Here is a 20653-nt window from a genome sequence, read left to right as displayed (position 1 = left end):
AAACTGGTAGAAATACCCTGCCCATTGTGTCAAACACTCACCCCTGTCTCAATTTGAAACAGGAAAATTCCCCAGCTGTAGGCAACTGCCTAGATTGCCTTGTACCTAAACAAGTGTCACACTGCTGGGGAAAGAGCAGCTGGTAGCTGGCGGGAGCTCTGGGCCTGGTTAATGCCAAATACCAGTGTGCTAGCATTGTTCCTATTCTATATATACATACATTTCTAAAGATATGTGAGGAAGGTGAGGAATGTCACTCTGGCCCCCAAGCTGCAGTACTCTCTGGCACATACAAAGGCTGGGACTCGGGGCAGACTGCGCCAAGTAGGACCACGGCACCTACTGTCCTGTGCCAGATCTGAGGCTGGGACCAGGTCTGATAGAACTGGGTGAACTCCCCTACTAGGCTGTAGTTCTTGCTGGAGAGTACAAGAGCCAGGGCTGGGAGTTGCCCAGGACAGGCAGGGCTGCCACACTTTTCATCATTTATGTGAACAGGACTGGGAATGGGCCGTGCCTGGCTGGGCTAGGATGCAACACCACCAATGAGAGCTGAGACTGCAGGTGGGCCATGCCAAATTTGGTTGAAGTACCCATCAGCAAGTGCAGGATCCAGGACTGGGAACACGCCTGTTGGAGGAACTTTGCAGACTCATCTGCTAGACTGGTGACCACCAGAGCTGGGGCTGTGGGTGGACCAGGTTAGGCAAGGCTGCAGCACCTGTCGGCACGCATGTGGGATGGGTCTGGGGGCAGGGTGGGTGGGCTGAGCTAAGTTGCAGGACCAAAGGAATATGCATGAGAGCCAGATGGGATGCAGGATGGAATTGGCTAGGTCACAGCATATGCCAGCACGTGAAAAAACTGGGGATGGGGGGTTGGCCTGGTGGGGGTTGTTGGGGATCACCCAGACTAGGCTATGGCACCTGCCGGTGAACATGAAGACTAGGCTGGACTGGACTAGGCTGTAGAACTGTAAGTTACCATGAGAGATGGGGCAGGGAGGGGGGCAGAAGGGGAACTGACCAGGCAGCTGCATCCACTGGTATGTGCATTGGCTGATACAGGGAACAGACAGAACTTTACAGTGTACTAGGTAATGTTCACAAGAGTCAAGTCTGAGGTCACCCCAGGCAAGGTTTCTTGGGGAACTCCCTAGCTAGATTGTTGAACTCAAACCTCGGGCAGAGGGAAAATCACAGGATATGTGGTCTGACATTGGAAGGCACTGGCCTCCTCAGAGGCATGTCCAAATGCACACAGGGGACCTGACAGCCAGCCCATCTAGGTCATCAAGAGACTTTGAGTGCATCTTCAGAGGCTGGAAAGCAGAACAGGTTGGACAACTCTTGTCGTCAAGCTTTGCAGCAAGTATGTGGGTCTGTAGATGCACTTAGGTGGATTTGGTCAGCCAATAAACCCTGGAAAGATTTTCTCAACCCTTGTGCAACACAGCCAATGATTACAACGTCTCAGAACTATGAAAGTCACTCAAGCAACACGCCTGGAACAACCTTCCCCACATCAGGGTCTCTAAAGTGTCATCAAATGACTGTCCCCCCATCCCTGGGTGATGTAGCTTGATATCAAGCAGTCCCTATCCTCCTCTGAAGCAGACCAGAATAAAAAGAACTGAGAAAAAGGCACTAGGTCTATTTTCAATTTTTAAAAGGTGGTAAATTAAACAAATAAATAAACAAAGCAGGAAAACTGGGGCTGGCATTGTGGCGCTCTACTCTGCCCCAGGTCCATTACTGGTCTGGGAAAGCAGAGGAAGATGACCTAAATATCTGGGAAACTGCTACCTGTGTCAGAGATCTGGATGAGGCTCCTGGCTTCCACCTGGCCCAGCCCTGGCTGTTGTGGCTATCTGAAGTGAACTAGAGGGTGGCAAACTCTGCATCTCCCTCTCTGTTTCAAGTAAATGAAGTCTTAAAAAAATAAACAAACAAAACAGGAAAACTAACAACTGCATACCCCGAGAGCAAGCAGATGGCTAAACCAGCTGGATCTCTGTCAGGGACGCGGGAGTCTGGAATCCCAGGTCCAGATGCTGTGAGCAATCATGTCACTCTATTGCACTCTTTCAGCTAGTTCTTTTTTTTTTTTTTTTAAAGATTTTTTCTTTATTGGAAAGGAAGATTTACAGAGGGGAGAAAGATTTTCCATCTGCTGCTTCACTTCCCAAATGACTGCAATGGCTGAAGCTGATCCCATCTGAAGCTAGGAGCCTCTTCTGAGTCTCCTGCGCAGATAGAGTCCCAAGGCTGGGCCGTCCTCCACTGCTCTCCCACTACACAAGTAGGGAGCTGGATGGGCAGCAGAGCAGCCAGGACCCGAACTGGCACCCACATGGGATCCCAGAGCTTGCAAGTGAAGTAGCCAATCGAGCCACCAACCCAGGTCCCAGATAGTTCAAAAAACAACAGAAACGTCAACTGACTTTTAAAAATCAGAGTGGATCCATCTGTACAGCACTATTCAAATGTGAAACATTTAACTGTCCTGGGCTAATGTCCCCTCAGTCTAGGTCCATTGGGAACATGAGAATGTGCCCAGGGCTTTGGTAGAAGTAATTGTGATGAGGCTACACTGGGTTAGGGTAGCCCAGATCAGGGGGGGCACTAGATACAGGCATGTGCACCAGGGAAACGCCACATGGGGCAGAAACTGGGGTGACACAGGTGCAAGGCAAGGGGCCCCTGGGACGGCTGTCAACCCCCACATGCTGGAAGAGTGAGGAAGTAGGGCCCTGCTCTCACCTGGCTTGGACTTCCAGCCCTCGCATCAGGAGGGTAAGTCAGCTGCTGCCGCTGGCTAACCAGTTTGTGATTTGTTATGGCAAACCTAGCAAACCAACATGGCGACCAGCCCACATGCTGTACAAGTCTGAACTACGACAAGCAGTTGTCACTCCAGGTGACAGATGGCTATACAATGTGACCTATTTCTTTTAAGTCACTAAACTGCTTTCTAATACAGCAAAAAGAACTCTATTTACAAAAACCTTTTTTGGGGCCCGGCGGCGTAGCCTAGCGGCTAAAGTCCTCGCCTTGAACGCACCAGGATCCCATATGGGCGCCGGTTCTAATCCCGGCAGCTCCACCTCCCATCCAGCTTCCTGCTTGTGGCCTGGGAAAGCAGTTGAGGCCGGCCCAAACCTTTGGGACCCTGCACCCGCATGGGAGACCCGGAAGAGGTTCCTGGTTCCTGGCATCGGATTGGCGTGCACCGGTCCGTTGCGGCTCACTTGGAGAGTGAAACATCAGATGGAAGATCTTCCTCTCTGTCTCTCCTCCTCTCTGTATATCCGGCTTTCCAATAATAATAAATCTTAAAAAAAAAAAAAAAAAAAAAAACCTTTTGCAGTAACATCTTTTTTTAAAAGACTTTTTCACGGAAAGACAGAGAAAAGAGGACACACAGAGATCTTCCCTCCACTAGTTCACTTCCCAGTTGGCCACAAAGGCCAGAGCTGGTGTGGGCAAAAGCCAGGAGCCAGGAGATTCTTCCAGGTCTCCCCCAAGAGGTAAAGGGGCCCAAGGACCTGAGTCAGCCTTTGCTACTTCCCCTACAACAGTAAGTAGCCTGTAAGTAGCCAGGCAGGGAGCAGGATCAGGAGTGGAACGGTCAAAACTGAGATCAGCACCCATACAGGATGCCAGCACCACAGGAAGAGGTTTTATGTGCTATGCCAAGGCATGACTAACACACCCTTATTTACTTCTAAAAATACACTTTACTGGAAAAAAATTTTAGAGTTTTACTTGAAATGCAGAGTGACAGAGGGAGAGAGGAAGAAAGAAACAAAGATTCTCCATCCACTGGTTTGCTCTCAAAATGCAACTTCATCTGGTTTCCACAGGGATGGCAGAGACCTGAGTACTTGGTCATTATTTGCTGCTTTCTCAGGCATGTTGGGAGGAAGCTGGATCAGAAGCAGAGCAGGCCAGATGTGAACCATCATTCCCATTTGGGGATGTGGGCATTCTGTGCCACCCAATTTTTTTTTAAAGATTGTCTCACTGAAGCATAATTTGTACTATTCAGAAAAGTCGATTTCTGGTCATGAAATGACGCTATTTTACAAAAGGATCACAATTTTTTTTAAAAAGATTTATTTTAAAAATTTTTCTTGGAAAGTCAGACATATAGACAGGAGGAGAAACGGAGAGGAAGATCTTCCATCCACTGGTTCACTTCCCAAGTGGCTGCAAAAGCTGGAGCTGAGCCTATCTGAAGCCAGGAGCTTCTTCCAGGCCTCCCATATGGGTGCAGGGTACCAAGGCTCTGGGCCATCCTTGACTGCTTTCTCAGGTGACAAGCAGGTTGCTGGATGGGAAGTAGGGTCACCAGGACATGAACTGGTGGCCATATAGGATCCCGGCACGTGCAAGGCGAGAACTTTAGCCACCAGCTATCATGCCAGGCCCAGGATCACAGTTTTATTATACATTGTCTCTGTATGATTTAACAATTTCAGAAGTGCAGTTGGATTATATGGAAAAAGATTTTTCTTCTGTAAACGGGAAATGGCACCCTGGAGCTCCCGGAAGCATTTCACTGTTCTGTGAAGCAGTCCCACTGTACAGGCGTTGCCTTTGGAGGCCACCTCACCGCCAGCACAGGAGGAAGTTTCTCGGCTCAGCTCTTGACCCCCACCGCTGCCAGCTGGGTCAGGGGTTGCCCCGACTGCTGCTTGCCGCAAAGATGGCAGCCGGCTACTGGCCAGGCTTTGGTCTGTGCATTCTGCTTCAGAATCATCCGAGCTGTCGTAATTTACCAGACCTGGTGGGCCCTGAAGGGAAGATGAACGAGCAGCCCGCACGGTGTGGGTCACCGCCGAGGTCACGGCCTGGCTCAAGTGTTCACCAGGAACATGGGAAGCCCTGGGGACCCGAGCTGGAATCCCACCACGACTGGGAAAGGCAGTCACTCGGCAGGGTGCTGTCCGGCTGCTGCTTGTGCCTTGGGCCAGTGAGGGGACACAACCACAGGTATGGATGCCCAGTTCAGATGTAGGTCCATCAGAAGACTTGCAAATGGTCAAGAAATTATCCCACTCTTTTTGCAGTAGCTTTAAATACCTGACAAAATACTCAAGAAAACAAGTCTCTGATGAAATCAAAAAGTCAAGAAGAACTGAAGAATCAAATCCTACATTTTTTAAGAAGAATAGGAAAATACAATGTGGATTGCAGCCATTCTCATGCATATGACGGTCCCACTTTTCTCCTTCTGGGGCCAGGTTTTCAGTGGCTTCCCATTCTCTGAAAGGATGAGAATGGAAAACTCAGATTAACTTTTATGGAAACAGAGGGGATTTTTAAGATTTATGTTTCTTTTATTGGGAAAGTAGATCAGATTTACAGAGATAAAAATCTTCCATCCCATTCATTCACTCCCCAAATGGCTGCTATGGCCAGAGCTGAGCTGATCTGAAGCCAGGAGCCAGGAGCTTTTTCCAGGTCTCCCATGGCAGGGTCGCAAGGCTTTGGGCCATCCTCTACTGCTTTCCCACAGGCCACAGCAGGGAGCTGGATGGGAAGTGGAACAGCTGCAACAAGAACTGGTGCCCACATGGGATCCCAGTGCAAGCAAAGAAAGGATTTAGCCATTGAGCCATTGTGCCAGGCCTGAAAATGAATTTTAACAGCTGTAATCCACAAATCCACCTACAAAATTATTGTTAAGCCTGAACACACTAAAAGAAAAAAAAAAAAACTTTCAAAACCCTTACCTTTCTCCACAAAGCCTACACAAGCCTGACTCAACAACAGAAAACCCACTGACTTCAGCAGTCCTGGTTTGTGTCTGCTCAACAAGTCATCAGTTTCTTCATTCTCAGGGTGGGGCTGGAGCCTACACCTCCTTCCTTAGGCACCCCGAGGAGCCCAGTGCATATGACCTGGACCAAGCCTCAGGCATCCCACGCTCCTGGCCACAAGGTCATTTAGTCAAGAATGTGGTCTCCAGTGGCCAGAGCAGGTGCCTGCGGGCACTTGTGCCGACACTCAGGCAGGCTCTAGGAGGCTGATGGAGACGCAGGGCTCCTGGTGGTCACTGACAGCTGTGAGGTAGAGAAACAGAGCCGCCATCATGACACAGCTTGAACCCCTGTACACATGGGAGGCTAACTTGGCCTCCTCGGATTCGAATTCCTACAAGAGCCCAAAATTCCATCATTTGGTTCATCTTTGGATTTTATGGTTTACAATAAAAAAAAAACAACAAACCAACCAAAAAACAAAAAAAACCCAAACCATGCACGTGGGGGCACACACACACAAAACCCATCCTTAGTACAACTACATTAAAAACTACATCTGTCATGAGAACATGCCCCTCTGGACATGCAGCACTGAAGTCTATGAAGCGAGCAATCCGCCGGCCAAGCGAGACAGAGCGGGCTTTCTCTGTCCTGGGCAGCAGGAGGCCAACTTTGAGAGCAATTAAGATATGTGCACTTGCAGGCATGTGCGTTTTCAGATGAAATTTGTATTTGACCATTTCTGAGCCTAATTCAAATCACATGCAGGAATTTCTGTTTTCTTGATTGGAACCTTTTGGAAGTTGGCCCCAAGCACTCCCAGGCTGAGTTGCCACCGCCAGCGGGGTCACGGCACGAGTAAGTGCTGGCGGCTCAGCACCACACCGCCAGTCATGGGAAAGAGGTCCCTTCCTCCTGTGCCAAGAAAGAAATGGAAATGAAGCGAAGACTTCAGGATTTGAATAAAGTAGAAGCAGAAATGGTGGAACAGGTCATCAGTCATTAACTTCAGAAGCAATCACGGCAGCTGCTGCAATAAACCGGAATCTTTAGAAAACGTTACAAGTAACACAACTTTATAAACCAATTTTGGGGATTTGCCTTAAAACTGTATCTGCCCAAATCCAACTACACATTAAAATAAAAATTCGGAACTGTGCTTCAGGTTATTTGTAGGTCTGTACTCACCTTTATAAAGGCAAAAATGACGCTCCAGACACTCAACATAGCCAAGTCAGTCATGCAGAGGACAAACGCACTGCCCTACTGCTCACCTTCCTGGAGGCGCACACTAGCTTCCCCATCTCCAGGTGCCACAGGTGGAGGCTCAAGCGGGAGCCAGGCTCTCAGACCCCAGGCCGGCTCAGGTACCCTGGGCCGGCTCAGGCATCCCGGGCTGGCTCAGGCACCCTGGGCTGGCTCAGGCACCCTGGGCCGGCTCAGGCATCCCGGGTTGGCTCAGGCACCCTGGGCTGGCTCAGGCACCCTGGGCCGGTTCAGGCATCCCGGGCTGGCTCAGGCACCCTGGGCCGGCTCAGGCATCCCGGGTTGGCTCAGGCACCCTGGGCTGGCTCAGGCACCCTGGGCCGGTTCAGGCATCCCGGGCTGGCTCAGGCACCCTGGGCCGGCTCAGGCATCCCGGGCTGGCTCAGGCATCCCGGGCTGGCTCAGGCACCCTGGGCCGGTTCAGGCATCCCAGGCTGGCTCAGGCACCCTGGGCCGGTTCAGGCATCCCGGGCTGGCTCAGGCACCTCAGTTGGCTGTCATCCTGGACCTGCCCAGCTAGCCAGCTTCTCAGGGTGATCCAAGTGTAGTCTCCTTTCTTGGAGGGCAGAGCCAAGAAGGGAAGGAGATAATACACACCACACATGCTCAGGAACATTTCCTACGCTCCCAATGCGCAGACAGCCCAACAACTATTTGAACACACACTGACCTGGTCACCTTGCTGTAGATGCCCAGTGATGCCTTGGCGGCCTCCAGCATGTCATCGTCTTGCTCTATGAAGACCCTCGACAGCCATTCACAGGGACCGTGCAGCTGCAGTGAGGGCTGCGGGGGAGGCATCACGAAGGTCAGCAACGCAGACATGTACCTCTGCAAATAAACTTGCAAAGTGCAGGCAACAGTTGATAACCCGTCCTAACACTGCGCCTGCGCATGCATGCATGGTCTTCGCAGGACCTTAAAATGCATGGGTGCAGTTCCCACGTTCAAAAGTCCTGTGAGATCATCTTTGTGTTGCAAACGAGAAAGCCAAGACTGAGGGGGGGGAGTGAACTTTTCAAGAACATGCATCTGAAGCGACTTTCCCAAGGACTTGCAACGAAAAGGTCCAGCGAGACTGTCTGACATCACTGCCAGATTACCAGTGACCTCGGAGAAGGGAAAGCAGGCCTCCTCCCTGCCAAGACCGTGACCACCGAGCAGGCAACATGGACCACTTCTGGTGTCAAAACTGTTACTACAGCTGGTTACAACGCAACCCAACAAACATAATTTTGCCTTTAAAATACCAGGTTAGTCTACTTATCATTTGTTGAAAGTACCATTAAGCATAAAATTTAAAAAACTTCTTTTGCGGGAGTTTTTACCGCAATTGGTAACTCTGAATGATGTAACATATGCCACCTGCTGTTGTGAATTGCAACTGCAAGGTCTAAGAGCTTGTTCCTAAGAGCTACAGAGCGGCAGCCTGTCTCTGCTCACAGCTCTGACCTTGCACTGGAGCTGCCAGGCTGCTGCCAGCGGTATTTCCTTTCACTCAGCTTTCTCAAATAAACTGCAGGACTCGTCTCCCCAAGCACCGGAACTAGTAACCAGGCTCTGTAGTTTTTTACATGGATTTCACTGAACTCTCCACTTAACATCCTAGAAATAAATATATGCAAAGATGTCTCCATTCATGTAAGTTTCCACACGTTAGTTTCAATTCATTTTCTAATGATCAATAATCTGATTTTATGAGGGATGATAATACCATAAATATTTGCACATCTCTTGATTTCTATCACTTACTTGTAGGGAACACAAGAGCAACTTATTAGTTGGGGGGGGGGGCACAGTAGCCTAGTGGCTAAAGTCCTCGCCTTGCAAGTGCTGGGATCCCATATGGGTGCCCGTTCACGTCCCAGCTGCTCTACTTCCCATCCAGCTCCATGCTTGTGGCCTGGGAAAGCAGTAGAGGACACCCAAAGCCTTGGGACTCTGCACCCACCCAAATGGGAGACACAGAAAAAGCTCCTGGCTCCTGGCTTTGGATCCGCTCAGCTCCAGCTGCTGCGGCCACTTTGAGACAGAAACTCTTTCTGTTTCTCCTTCTCTGTGTAAATCTGACTTTCCAATAAAAATAAATAAATCTTTAAAAAAATTAGTTAATTAGCTTATTTTGAAAGGCAGACAGAGAGACACAGAGATCTCCCACAGACTCCCTGACAACAGCCATGGCTGTGCCGGGCTGAAGCCAAGAGCTGGAAGTTAAGCCAGGGCTCTCACAGGGGTGGCAGGAATGTTCAGTACTTTAGCCATCACTGGCACCTCCCAGGCTGCACATCAGCAGGAAGCTGGAGTTGGAAGTGCAGTCTGGACTTGAACCCCGGCACTCTGACAGGGAACACAGGTGTCTGATGTGGTGTGTTCCGCGGCTGTGCCAAGCGCCCTCCCCAAAAGCAACTTTACAAAAAACCTACCATCCTTTAGGCCATGCAAATTCAGATGTAATTCACAAAAAGCAGACATGTTTCTTAAAGTAATTTTAGATTTTTTTGAGGAGGAGGAAGAAGGAAGAAAATTTAATGGACTAGATTAGAATCACACAGTGCTTAAATGAGCGGAATTTGTACTGGTCCTGAGATCTGGTAACTCTGAACTATACTTAATTTGATACTCACTACTTTGCACACAAAGGGATTTCAGAGAATTACCTGTCATTTCATTAGCTGAGGTACAACTCTCAAACTTAATTTCCAAGGATTTCACGAGCACCAGGCTCACGGCCCTGCGGATCACAGGATCTGGAGCAGAGTGCTGTCCCATTGTGGGCTGGGCTCTGTCGCCTCCGAAGCAGGAAGGCTTCCCATGGACAGACAGCGTCTTCAGTAGCCCCAGAGTCACTGCCTGGAGAACAGCGTTGGCCAGAGCTGCGGTGTCGGCATCAGCAGGACGGCCCGGCGTCACACACGTGGGCACGGGTGCCCGGCACAGGTCCTCTCCCGCTGTCCCAAGAAGGCACTTTTTGATGAGTAGGAAGAGTTTCCTTTGGACAAAAGCCTCAACAGGCCACATAATCACATCCAGCATGCAAGAAGGCTTCAAAAATAAGATCCTCTGGCAAGTGAAGTGTGATTTCAGGAAGACCCTGGAGGCGCTGAGCAGTTCAAGCAGCTCCAGGAAGCTCAGCAGGTTGGTAACAAGTTCATGAGGATCTTGGCAGTGTTCAAAATGCTGAGAAAACAGGGAATCATAGAATACTTCCAGAGCCGCGTCCAAAGGGGTCAGCAGCTGCTGGACAATTTCTGCAGATGTAAGAACAGCCATTGTTACCAAAAGGAAAAACAGCTTCCTAAAGCATAATTTTACAGTGTAGTTCCTCTAATAAATGTCACTTTTGTAAGAAGAAAAAAAGATGCTACGGAATTATTCGCAGTGTGAACAGGATGTAAAGCCAGTAACCACGGTTACCATCCATTTGACAAGTACCAAGAACATATGACTAATGCCAAGGATGCACCATAAGGAAAAGCTTTTGTTTTCCTTGTAACTTTCCTTTTTCTTTTAAAAAGTTAGGGTTAGGGTACTCTCCGGGCACAGCGTGCAGGTAAAATCTGCACTGCTGGCATCTCCTGTGCGCCCAGGTTCAAGTCCTGGCTGCTCTAATTCTGATCCACCTCCTTGTTAATGCATCTGGAAAGCAGTGGAAGATAGCCCAAGTACGTGGGCCCCTGCATCCCCGTGTGAGGCCAGGATGAAGCTGCTGCTCGCTGTGGTCACTGTGGCCATTTGTGGAGTGAATTAGTAGGACAGAAGATGCTGCAGCTTTTCCTAGTTCAGGACAGGCCAGATACACAGTATTCTGTCCACCTTTATTCTTCCTTGTAAAGATAATGCTCCTGGGAATCAGACAGTTGCCCACATGGCAGTACGTTCCTACCTGCTTTCTGGGAACTTGTATCTTTAAAGATTTCCTTTATTGCAACTGTAAGAGTACACAGACAGTTTATTGCTTTATCACTCTTCGGGTAGTCAGAAAGACTTTTTTGGCAAAATGCAATGCAAGAGTCACTCAATGGCATCTACAAGTGAGAACATGAAAAAGTTGCTTGTAATATGGTAGCTTCTTTGCAGTTACAAATCAGCTGCAATATGTGGTACATACACAACATTGTCAAAGGATGTATGATAATATGTGGTGAGACAAGTTTAGACAGAAATGTAACATTCTGCAAGCCACGCCACTCACACTGCTACTGCACAAAGCCTCAGAGTGAAACATAAGCGTCAGTGTTGAGGCACAGCGGATGAAGCCGCTGTCCGCAATGCTAGCATCCACACTGGGCTCCAGTTCTGTCCCAGCTGCTCCACTTCCCACCCAGCACCCTGCTGATGGCCTGCGAAAGCAGCAGCAGACGCTCCAAGTGTCCGGGCCCCTGCACCCACATGGGAGACGTGGATGAAGCTCCTGGCTCCTGCTGTTGGCCTCGTTCAGCTCCAGCAGCTGTAGCCGTTTAGGGAAGAACCAGTGATGCAAGACCTCTGTCTCTCCCCTCTCCCTCCGTAACTCTTTCAAAGGAAACAAGGAAAGCTTAGCTGTGCTAACTCTGGTTTCTAAAATGATGTGCTTTTATTCCTTACACTGTGTTCCAGTTTACAAGTTTTCTATTATAAATAAGCACTTTTGCTTTAAGAAAATCTAATTCTAAAAAAAAAAAAATCTAACTGAAATAAGCCAACATATGCATATAAATTTTATTGAGTTTGGTTTTCATTACATCGTAAACGCACTTAAACTGTGGAACAGGCCCTTGGTCTGAGGCAAAGGCCCCTAAGTCCAGAGCAGAGGTGTCTTCCTTCCTGTAGGCTCTTTGATGTGCAGCTCATCCCTTGGCTTAAGAATCTGATTTACGGGGCCAGCATGATGGCCTGAATGGCTAATCCTCCCCTTGCAAGTGCTGGGATCCGTATGGGCAATGGTTCATGTCCTGGCTGCTCCATTTTCCATCCAGCTCCCTGTGTGAGGCCTGGGAAAGCAGTAGAGGACGGCCCAAAGTCTTGGGACCCTGCACGCACATGGCAGACCTGGAAGAAGCTCCTGGCTCCTGCTTACAATTGGTTCAGCTCTGGCTATTGCAGCTACTTCCGAAGTGAACCAGTAGATGGAAGATCTTTCTCTGTCTTTCCTTCTCTCTATAAATCTGATTTATTATGATTTATTCAAGACTAACCCTTGATAAATACCTCTGTCACACTACGCCATTCTTACATTTCTGTGGATTGGCACATTATTATGTGAGCCAACACTTGGTTATCACACATATCTGAAGGATGAAATTTTAAAGGAACCATAAAAAAATAATAACAAAATTTTGTTACTTATCTTACCTTTTCTTTCAGTTGGAAATACAGAAGCAACCCAAGACACTTTGTGGCCATGTGGGATAACAATTTATCCGAGTTGTGGAACATACAGATCTGTAGGAAACAAATACATTTAATCCACTGCTGCTGGATGTTGTTAAGTCTCTTATTCTAAGCATCCAGGTCTCTGAAAAACAACAACCAATAGCTCACCAATTTGGAATCGACTTCAGCCGACCGTACAAGACTGCTGACCACATCTCTGTACTTGGCCCTGATGCGGCTCTCGGTGTGGACGGAGGAGGCCCGGGCCAGCAGGACCTGGATCACCGTCAGCTGAAGCAGCACCAGCTCCCGGGCGCTGCTGCTCTGCTGGCTGCTCCTCCCACACGTGGGTGCTACCGAGGCGGGAGCTGTGCTGACAGAGGCCAGCTGGGGCTCCTCCCGGCCGTCCTGGGGGCCTGCCCACTCTGCGCAGGAGAGGGTGGAGTGACCCTGACCCAGCACTGCTGGGCTGAGATAACAGGTGTAATGAAGGCTGTCATTCTCGAGCATGGCTCCAAGAAGTACTTTGTTGTATAACTCTTCCAAAACTTCACGGGAAGCTTTCATTTTGCCTTCCGTAAGGCTGACAACTTCCAACTGTAAATATCTGTGTTTTCAGAAATGCAGTGAATCTATAAACTATTTCTTCAGGAAAGCCTAAAACATGAAGAATTAAAAATTGCAGGTGTTACTCATGTATGAACAAAATAAATGCAAAGTTTCCATTAAATCATAAATCAGTTTCCCCAGGTAAAGGGAGTGTTGATTGCTGAATTTCTAAAATGTAAAGTAGCAATAGGCATTATTTTAACAAATAGCAATGACATGCATGTTCTGCATACAATTTAAGAACATAAGCCCTTTGTAATCTTACCACAGCAGAAACTTGAGCTCTCCCCTCCTGTTCCTCAGTGGGCCCTGGCACTGTTAACCTGTGCAAACACATGGCCTGTCCAGCAGCATTCCCACCCTCCACAGGCCCAAGGCTCCCCCTCACCTGCCAAGGTGAAACAGGCAAAAACGTCTGCTGATGTTGTCGAATGTCCCTTGCGGGCCACTGGCTTAGCTCTAATTCATCAACCTTCACCTTCAATTTAGATGAAAACCTAAAGCTAGATTGCTATAACGTCACACACTATTATGGCTACTGCTGATTAATTTCCAACTTCACATGCAAATAGTAAGAGCTCCTGATTATCACCTGCAGCATTAAATAAAATGACAGGGAGTTTAGAGCACAGAGTACAAGTACCACAGGGAGGTGAGTGTAGACTTGGGAGTGAGCGGAGATTCCTGGCTGTCTTCTCAGTGCAACACTGGGGCCCCTGGCCCCTCTCCTGCCTCTGAGCTATTGTACACCCCTGCATCACAGCTTACAGTGCAAGGCATCCACAGACTATGGGAAAAGCAAGTTTTGCTTTCATCAGCAAACATTTCCTTACCCCAAGAAGTTTATAGTTATTGCTTTAAAAGCAGTATTACATCTGCCTATTTCCTTAATGTGTTCAATAACATCTTTGTATGTGCTCATTTATATGGGGGTGATCTGTTCTCATAAAGTCTACCCTTGAACAAAAACCCACACCTCTTACTCCTGGCTCCCACGTGTCTACAAATGCCCACCCCCTTGGCCTCTTCCCCGCAGGAAGGGGCCTAATTTCTACAACAAAAGCCTGTGGAATTTTTGCGAATAACTACTATCCATCACTCAGCGCCTCATGTGTATCAGGTTATCTAGGTGAGATTTACAACATACTTATGAAGTAAGAAAATATCACACTCATTTCACAGATTAGGAACTAAAGAGCAGGGAGGTTAAGCCAAGATCTGAAGCAGACAGTCTATAACTTCAGAGCTGGAGCCCTCCGACATCAGGACTGCGGGGCCCTGCTCAGTCTTCCTCTGGTGCTTGGTCAGCTGGGACATTTCTATCCAGCACTCCTCCTAAGCTTATGCAATAACTTACACAGCCTCATCTCCAACCTCGTCCACCCTCCTGCAAGATCACACTACTGAACACTGCTTCTCACTGTCCTCCTCACATGCTGCACAAACCCTAAAGTCACGGAGGTTAACTGCTGTGCAGCTTTCCCACCGGAACTACGCTTCATTTTTTTTTCAAAAGCTGCTATGCAACCCAAGGTTGAAGGACATGTTAGAAGTGACTCAATGGTATATTTCTGTAGGACTTAGCTTAGCCTTAGAACAGCCATGACGCCAGGGCCATGCGTCCAGCCACAAGTGGAGAAAACCTAAGCTCAACTGATGAGCTCGCTAGCAGAAATGGGTGGGCTAGGTCCCGTCTTTGTAGAATCCAGGCATGAGACAGAGGAGTGCAGTTGGGGAGGCAGAGCATCCATGACAATGGGCATCTCTCTGCATAGAATCAGAGTGCCTAATTTACACCCAGACTGGGGTTTCTATGGGAAGGCAGCTCCATCTCTTCATACTCTTCCCCATCCTCTCCTCCCTCTCGCCTGGACAAGATTTGTTGAGTGTGAATTTGACCAAATTACTCCCAAGATTTCATTACCTAGGGTTCCCAGGCTGGGCACACCACAGGTTATCACCCCTGGCATACAGTGTTCTAGGGTGCCTTCTTAGGAAGGCTGTGAAGTTTTCACCCCACGTCACTAGGCTGAGTAGCCCACCTGCTGTAGGTAGAAGAGACGCCCTCAGGAGCCTTTCTGTGGCAGAAGGCTGGGACCCCCTGCAAGGCTACTGGACTTTGTAAAATGCTGGGTTGCTTCTAAGGTGTGCTTCCAAGATCATCACATTGTTTCTAAATGCCCACAGTGTAAATCCTTTCTCCTCTCCCATCCTGCTTGCACCACAATACCCAACTCCTAACAGCTCTCCTTCCCCTTGCTTCAGATACCACGTGACTGCAGGACTGCCTGGCCATGGGGAGCTGGGAGAGAGGATCCCTGAGTAATAAAAGGAGCTGAACGCCTGAGGCGGGGCCTGCTACCACCTGCTGCCCACCATCTGGAAGACCGGGCACCAGAAAACACCTCACGCTCCGCTTCCTTCCTGAGTCCACCCTGTGCTGGGCAGGTGGTGTCAGGTGGGCTTATTTCCCACAAACATCCATTTCATTTTTTTGTCAAAATTACTTTCATCAACTATACCAAACCCAGAAATATCCTCACAGGAAGTCAAATTACTCACTGATTCTGCTTTGGTATCAGCTCATAAATAGCTGACAGTCATTACAGAAATGAGTGTGTAAGACCCAGCCTTGCTTTTTCACCATTTAAAATAATTTCCACTTTCCACAAAAAAATTAGCCCCAAATGGAGCACTGCTGTAAAAAGTTGAAAATGAAACAGTTTAATAAGAATCAAGAGAGAGGGCCCGGTGGCGTGGTGGCCTAGCGGCTAAAGTCCTCGCCTTGAACGCCCCGGGATCCCATATGGGCACCGGTTCTAATCCCGGCAGCTCCACTTCCCAGCCAGCTCGCTGCTTGTGGCCTGGGAAAGCAGTTGAGGACGGCCCAATGCATTGGGACCCTGTACCCGCGTGGGAGACCCGGAAGAGGGTTGGCATGCACCGGCCATTGCAGCTCACTTGGGGAGTGAATCATCGGATGGATGATCTTCCTCTCTGTCTCTCCTCCTCTCTGTATATCTGACTTTGTAATAAAATAAATAAATCTTTAAAAAAAAAAAAAAAAGAACAGAGAGAGAGAGAGAGAAACACAAACTAGGAGGAAATCCTTCAGCCTGAAGGATAGATAGAGTTCATAGCCTTGATTCTCAAACTCACAACTGATAAACAAGACTTCAACAAAGAGAAACTTCTACTCTGTGGAAAATCCTAGTAAGAGAATGCAAGACAAGCATGACTGATAAACAGTTAGCATCAGAGTAAAGAACTCTTACAGATCAACATTGGAAAAACAATTCAAGAAGAGATGTGCAAGAGGCACACACATTCATTACAGTGGCAAGTGAGATGGGTAACAAGCACCTCACAGGTGTCCAACCACGGCAGCCACGAGATAACAGGCAGAAGCAGCAAGAGCAAATGCTGGCAAGGATGTGAGAATGCAAAGTGGCACAGCTACACTGGAGAAGTGTGCCGCTTCTTCAAGGGAGAGCAGTGGAGCAGAGCCTAAGGCCTTGGGCCCTGTAATCCACATGGGAGATTCAGAAGCAGCTCCTGGCTGCCAGCTTTGGACCAACCCAGCTCTGGCTGTTGTGGCTATCTGGGGAGCGGACCTGTGCATAGAAGCTCTCTCTGTATCTCTCTCAATCTCTGCAACTCTTTCATGTAAAAATAAATGACCCTTGTGGGGACAGGGAAAGGAAAGAGCTGAGATGTGGATACCAGCAACAGTGTGAGAGGCCCTTCAGCAAAGCTGTGCTGTGCCCTGCTCCCTACACAGGGAAACAGCCCTCCGAGCAGGCCGGAGCTGCCTGGGAGCACCTGGGAGGCCACCCTGGAAGGCCCCCCACCACAGATCAGAAGCCCACAGCCAAGGGAGGGCCTCTTGCACATGAAGAGTCTGCTGTTAGGACGCAAGGGTGGTACCCTTACTGAATTCACAGATAGGGTGGAGGTCAGCACATGTGAGGCTTCTGGGGTCTTCCACACAGTTTAACTTCCATGGGTTGTCATGGCGTCTCCTCCTTCCTGGTCCCTGACCAGACACAGGTGCATGATGGGAAAGTGGGTGTACTTTGTAGATAGGAAAGAGGGAGGAGTTACAATGTAGCAGGTGGACAGAGACTGGCTGCAGCTCCCTGGTCCGCCTCACCCTTCTGGCCTAGCACCTTCACATCTAGGTGCACACATCCCAACAAATACAAGTAACATGGGAAATCCCAGGAAGATTGGTGCACAGTACCAGGAACCCATTCTGACTAACACTATACTGCAGCTTTGTAAGATACTAACCTTGTTGGACATGAGGCGATGGCTACAAGAAGGTATTATTTCCTGCTTATTACCTCAAAATGAAAAAGCCTAATTAAAAATAATAGTTTTGGGGTCAGCATTGTGGTTCCAAAAACTAATCCTCTGCTTCCAAGCACCGGCACCCATATGTGTGTCCTGGCTGCTCCACTTCCCTTTCAGCTCCCTGCTTGTGGCCTAGGAAAGCAGCAGAGAATGGCCCAAAGTCTTGGGATCCTGCATCCAACTGGCAGACCCAGAAGAGGCTCCCGGCTCCTGGCACCTGTCAGCTCCAGCTGTTGAGGTCATCTGGGGGGGGGGGGGTGAACCAGCAGACAGAAGATTTGTCTCCTTCACTTTGTAAATCTGCCTTTCCAGTAAAAATAAATAAATAAATCTTTAAAATAATAACTTCAGCTACAGACATCAGTCTTCTAATTCTTACTACTAATGTGCTTAGGATTTCATTAATATGAATTAAAATGGTATTGAAAACATTAGAATTTTTAAAATTTGTGGAACAAAGACTATATAAAATTCTATCCAAAATGTTAATATACTTTCTTAAAATATTTCTAGGCAGAAAAGACAGAACTTCTAAATGCAGTCTGTTCATTAGAAAATACTGTCACTTAACTGCAAATTATCAAAGGAGCTACTACCAGCTTAACTCTTCTTTTTACATAAAGACATCACTCCCTCTTCTAGAAAAGTTTTCTTTAAATAACCCCTATGTTTAAATTTCAAATACAGAAAACTATCGATCTTAATGGGCAATATTATTAACACTGAAACAAAAACGACTTTGCTTTGTATGGACTGGCTATTAAAGTTTGCTAATAAAGCAAGAAATTCAATACTACACTTCAGTCCAATTCAACAACTGGCTTAAATCTGATCACAGCCCTGGGGCTACTGAACTAATTCTGCCGTATTAATGGAGAGGCTGCCACACAACGAGAAGCCACAGGACACAGAAGACAATGCTGTCGCCCAGGATTTCGTTCCTTCTCCTAACCAGACAGCATTCATTCTTCCAGAAATAACAAAATGGATCTGCCAGCCTCTTCACGAAGGGGGTGGCGAGCTTCCTGGCAGCGTGTCCTGCCGAGTGTCGTCTGGCTGTTCCTACCCTGGCCCTCCTCAATGTCCTACTGGGCAGGAGACCTGAAGAGCAGAGTGGGCAAAATGGGCTACACCTGCCAGTTGTAGGAAACTGTGGCCTTGCTGTGTGTAGGCCTAAATTTAGGCAGCATGGACAGTACCTAACCACAGCAGTCCCAGCTGGCTTCCTTAGAGCCAGGGGCTCCAGTGCTGGTGTGCACCAGCATTACTAAGAGGGCCTGGGAAAGCAGGACACAGGAGCCTAACCAACCGTGAGTCTCAGAGGCGGCTCTGGAATGGGGTTCCCAGGCCACTGCTGGGTCACTGACAACACTGCAATGTCATCCCGTGTTAGGATTCTGTCCTCTTATCAACGCTTGTGATAGGACTCTGATACTGGAAAGAAATCTGCTGGTTTTTTTCTTCCTCAGGAAGGAAAAGGCTGACAATCCAATTACAGATAAGAGGCTTCCTCAGAGCCAAGCATTGTGGTGTGGTGGATTAGGCCCCTGCCTGAGATACCAGCCTCCCATAGAAGTCCCAGCTACTCCATTCCTGACCCAGCTCCTTGCTAATGTGCCTGAGAAAGCAGCAGAGGACGCTCGAGTACTTAGGTCCCTACCACCGCACAGGAGACCCAGATGGAGTTCCTGACTTCCGGCTTTGGTCCAGCCCAGCTGTTGAGGCCATCTGGGGACGGAACTAGTGGGTACATCTCTCTCTCTTCTTCCTAGAACAGTTCTAGGCTCCTGGCTCCTGGCTCATAGCCTGACACATGGGAGGACTTACACAGTCATCAAACACATTTGTGGCTGAAAACAAAGTTAGGGATATAAGCCATGAGTGAAATCATTCTAGAACCAGTTCCCGGGGTTATTTTGCTACTATTTTTTATCTCCACTATTGTCAACATGCTAGTAATTTTTTTAAATTTTTCATTTTAAACTGCCAAAACAAAGTGTCTCATGCCAAGATTTTATAAATGAAATGGGATTCATGGGAGGAGCAGGGATCTGAGCTGTCAGTGTTTCCCAGGAGAAACCAGGTACCTCAGAAGGGCAGAGGAAAAGAAGAAAAGGGGGCCGGCTGTTCCAAAGTTACTGGGATCACCTGCTGGGAACATTGGGCTGTGGAGAAAACTGGCCCATTTCATAGCTGAATGTTCACGGGGCACCCGGCACTAAGTGATTCCATTCTGGTTTTGCACAGCAATGACCTCCTACAAGGCCAACGAAATAACACCAAGAAGGTTGGAAAGCCGCTGGACGAGGCAGGTCCTGATGTGAAGAACACGGTTCTCTTAAGCAGGCGGCGGTCACCGCGCTTGGCAGGACCTGCAGACGCGGCCGAGGAGGACCCAGCACAAGCCTGGGCCTCCTCCACTTGAACCTGGAATGACCGCAGCCAGCGGCCAAACTCAACAACCTGCTCTAGCATAAAGTCCCCGCCCCCAGAATAGGATCCCTCTGTGGCCAGAACCTCAGGGCAGGGCCCGTCCTTCCCGCCCACTCACCCCGGGCCTGGCCTTCAAGCCCGACACCCTCAGGCAGCGCTGCCCAGTGCTCCCTCGGCCACCATCCCAGTCCTTCCCCGCCTGTGCTACACTGCAGTCCGCTCCCCGCTGCACCTGACGCCCACCCTCCCAGGCCCCGGGCAGCTCAGGGCTCACGCACAAACGGCACACCTAGGCCACCTGTCACACGTGTCCCCTGAGTGGCCGACACGCGGCAACAGCTGCTTCCCACACGTCAGGGAGGCAGTCTCCCTCAGGAGCGAAGCCCCCTGCAGCACCACGGCCCTGGCAGCTTCTCCTCGGTCGGCGAAGCTCTGGCCTCGGCCCACGATCTGCTCCTCGTCCCTCAATGTCAGCTCCTCGTCCCTCAATGTCAGCTCCTCGTCCCTCAATGTCAGCTCCTCGCAGACCGCTCCCGCGCACGCGGACACCGGCGTCCTGGACAAACCCGACGCCCGTCTCTCCGCCCCATGTTTTTTTTTCTTCACATAACCTAGCGTTCGCATCTTCCCCAGGAAGGGGAAAGCACAGAGTGCCACCTCCACAACCTCTGAGTCCCTTGGCCAGCCGCACGCACGCCTTCCCCGCGCAGCCCCCGGCGTACCTGTCCGGTCTGCGGCTCCCACCCCTCCGCTTTCGCAACGCCATGCCGGTGAGCACCTACTCCCACCTCCGCGCCACCGTAGTTCACACAAAGTCCACGCTGGCCCCTCCCCCCGCATGCGCAGAGGCCGCGTTCGGCGTACCGC

At 49.3% G+C, this 20653-nt stretch overlaps 1 protein-coding gene across 3 annotated transcripts; it reads right to left on the bottom strand.

Moving 5' to 3' along the window:
• Positions 1 to 4134: 4134 nt before the first annotated feature.
• On the bottom strand, positions 4135 to 20628 carry LINS1 (lines homolog 1). Of its 3 annotated transcripts, none has more exons than XM_004593186.2 (7): positions 20509 to 20628; positions 12557 to 13045; positions 12368 to 12457; positions 10920 to 11061; positions 9694 to 10284; positions 7707 to 7878; positions 4135 to 5270 (listed from the first exon to the last, which is right to left on the bottom strand). In XM_004593186.2, exons 2-7 carry the CDS (start codon positions 12953 to 12955, stop codon positions 4421 to 4423), a joined length of 2244 nt encoding a protein of 747 aa, XP_004593243.2. In that variant the 5' UTR covers positions 12956 to 13045; positions 20509 to 20628; the 3' UTR covers positions 4135 to 4420. The 3 variants fall into 3 exon arrangements, with proteins under 3 accessions (XP_004593243.2, XP_058522551.1, XP_058522552.1); XM_058666568.1 differs by having other exon boundaries at positions 5134 to 5270; positions 7707 to 7867; XM_058666569.1 differs by having other exon boundaries at positions 5134 to 5270; positions 7707 to 7810.
• Positions 20629 to 20653: the final 25 nt, after the last annotated feature.

Source organism: Ochotona princeps, chromosome 6 (genome assembly GCF_030435755.1).
Source record: "Ochotona princeps isolate mOchPri1 chromosome 6, mOchPri1.hap1, whole genome shotgun sequence".
NCBI lineage: Eukaryota > Metazoa > Chordata > Mammalia > Lagomorpha > Ochotonidae > Ochotona > Ochotona princeps.
Note: the sequence above shows the minus strand (reverse complement) of the source record. Positions and strands in the feature narration are given on the sequence as shown.

What these genes read in the sequence shown, in the direction of transcription:
- LINS1 (XM_004593186.2), bottom strand. Translation starts at nt 12,955, where the DNA reads ATGAAAGCTTCCCGTGAAGTTTTGGAAGAGTTATACAACAAAGTACTT. An exon ending in TACAAGTTCCCAGAAAGCAG is followed by an intron (nt 10,285 to 10,919) that starts GTAGGAACGTAC and finishes TTACATCTGCAG; the next exon opens with AAATTGTCCAGCAGCTGCTG. An exon ending in ATCTACAGCAAGGTGACCAG is followed by an intron (nt 5,271 to 7,706) that starts GTCAGTGTGTGT and finishes TCATCCTTTCAG; the next exon opens with AGAATGGGAAGCCACTGAAA.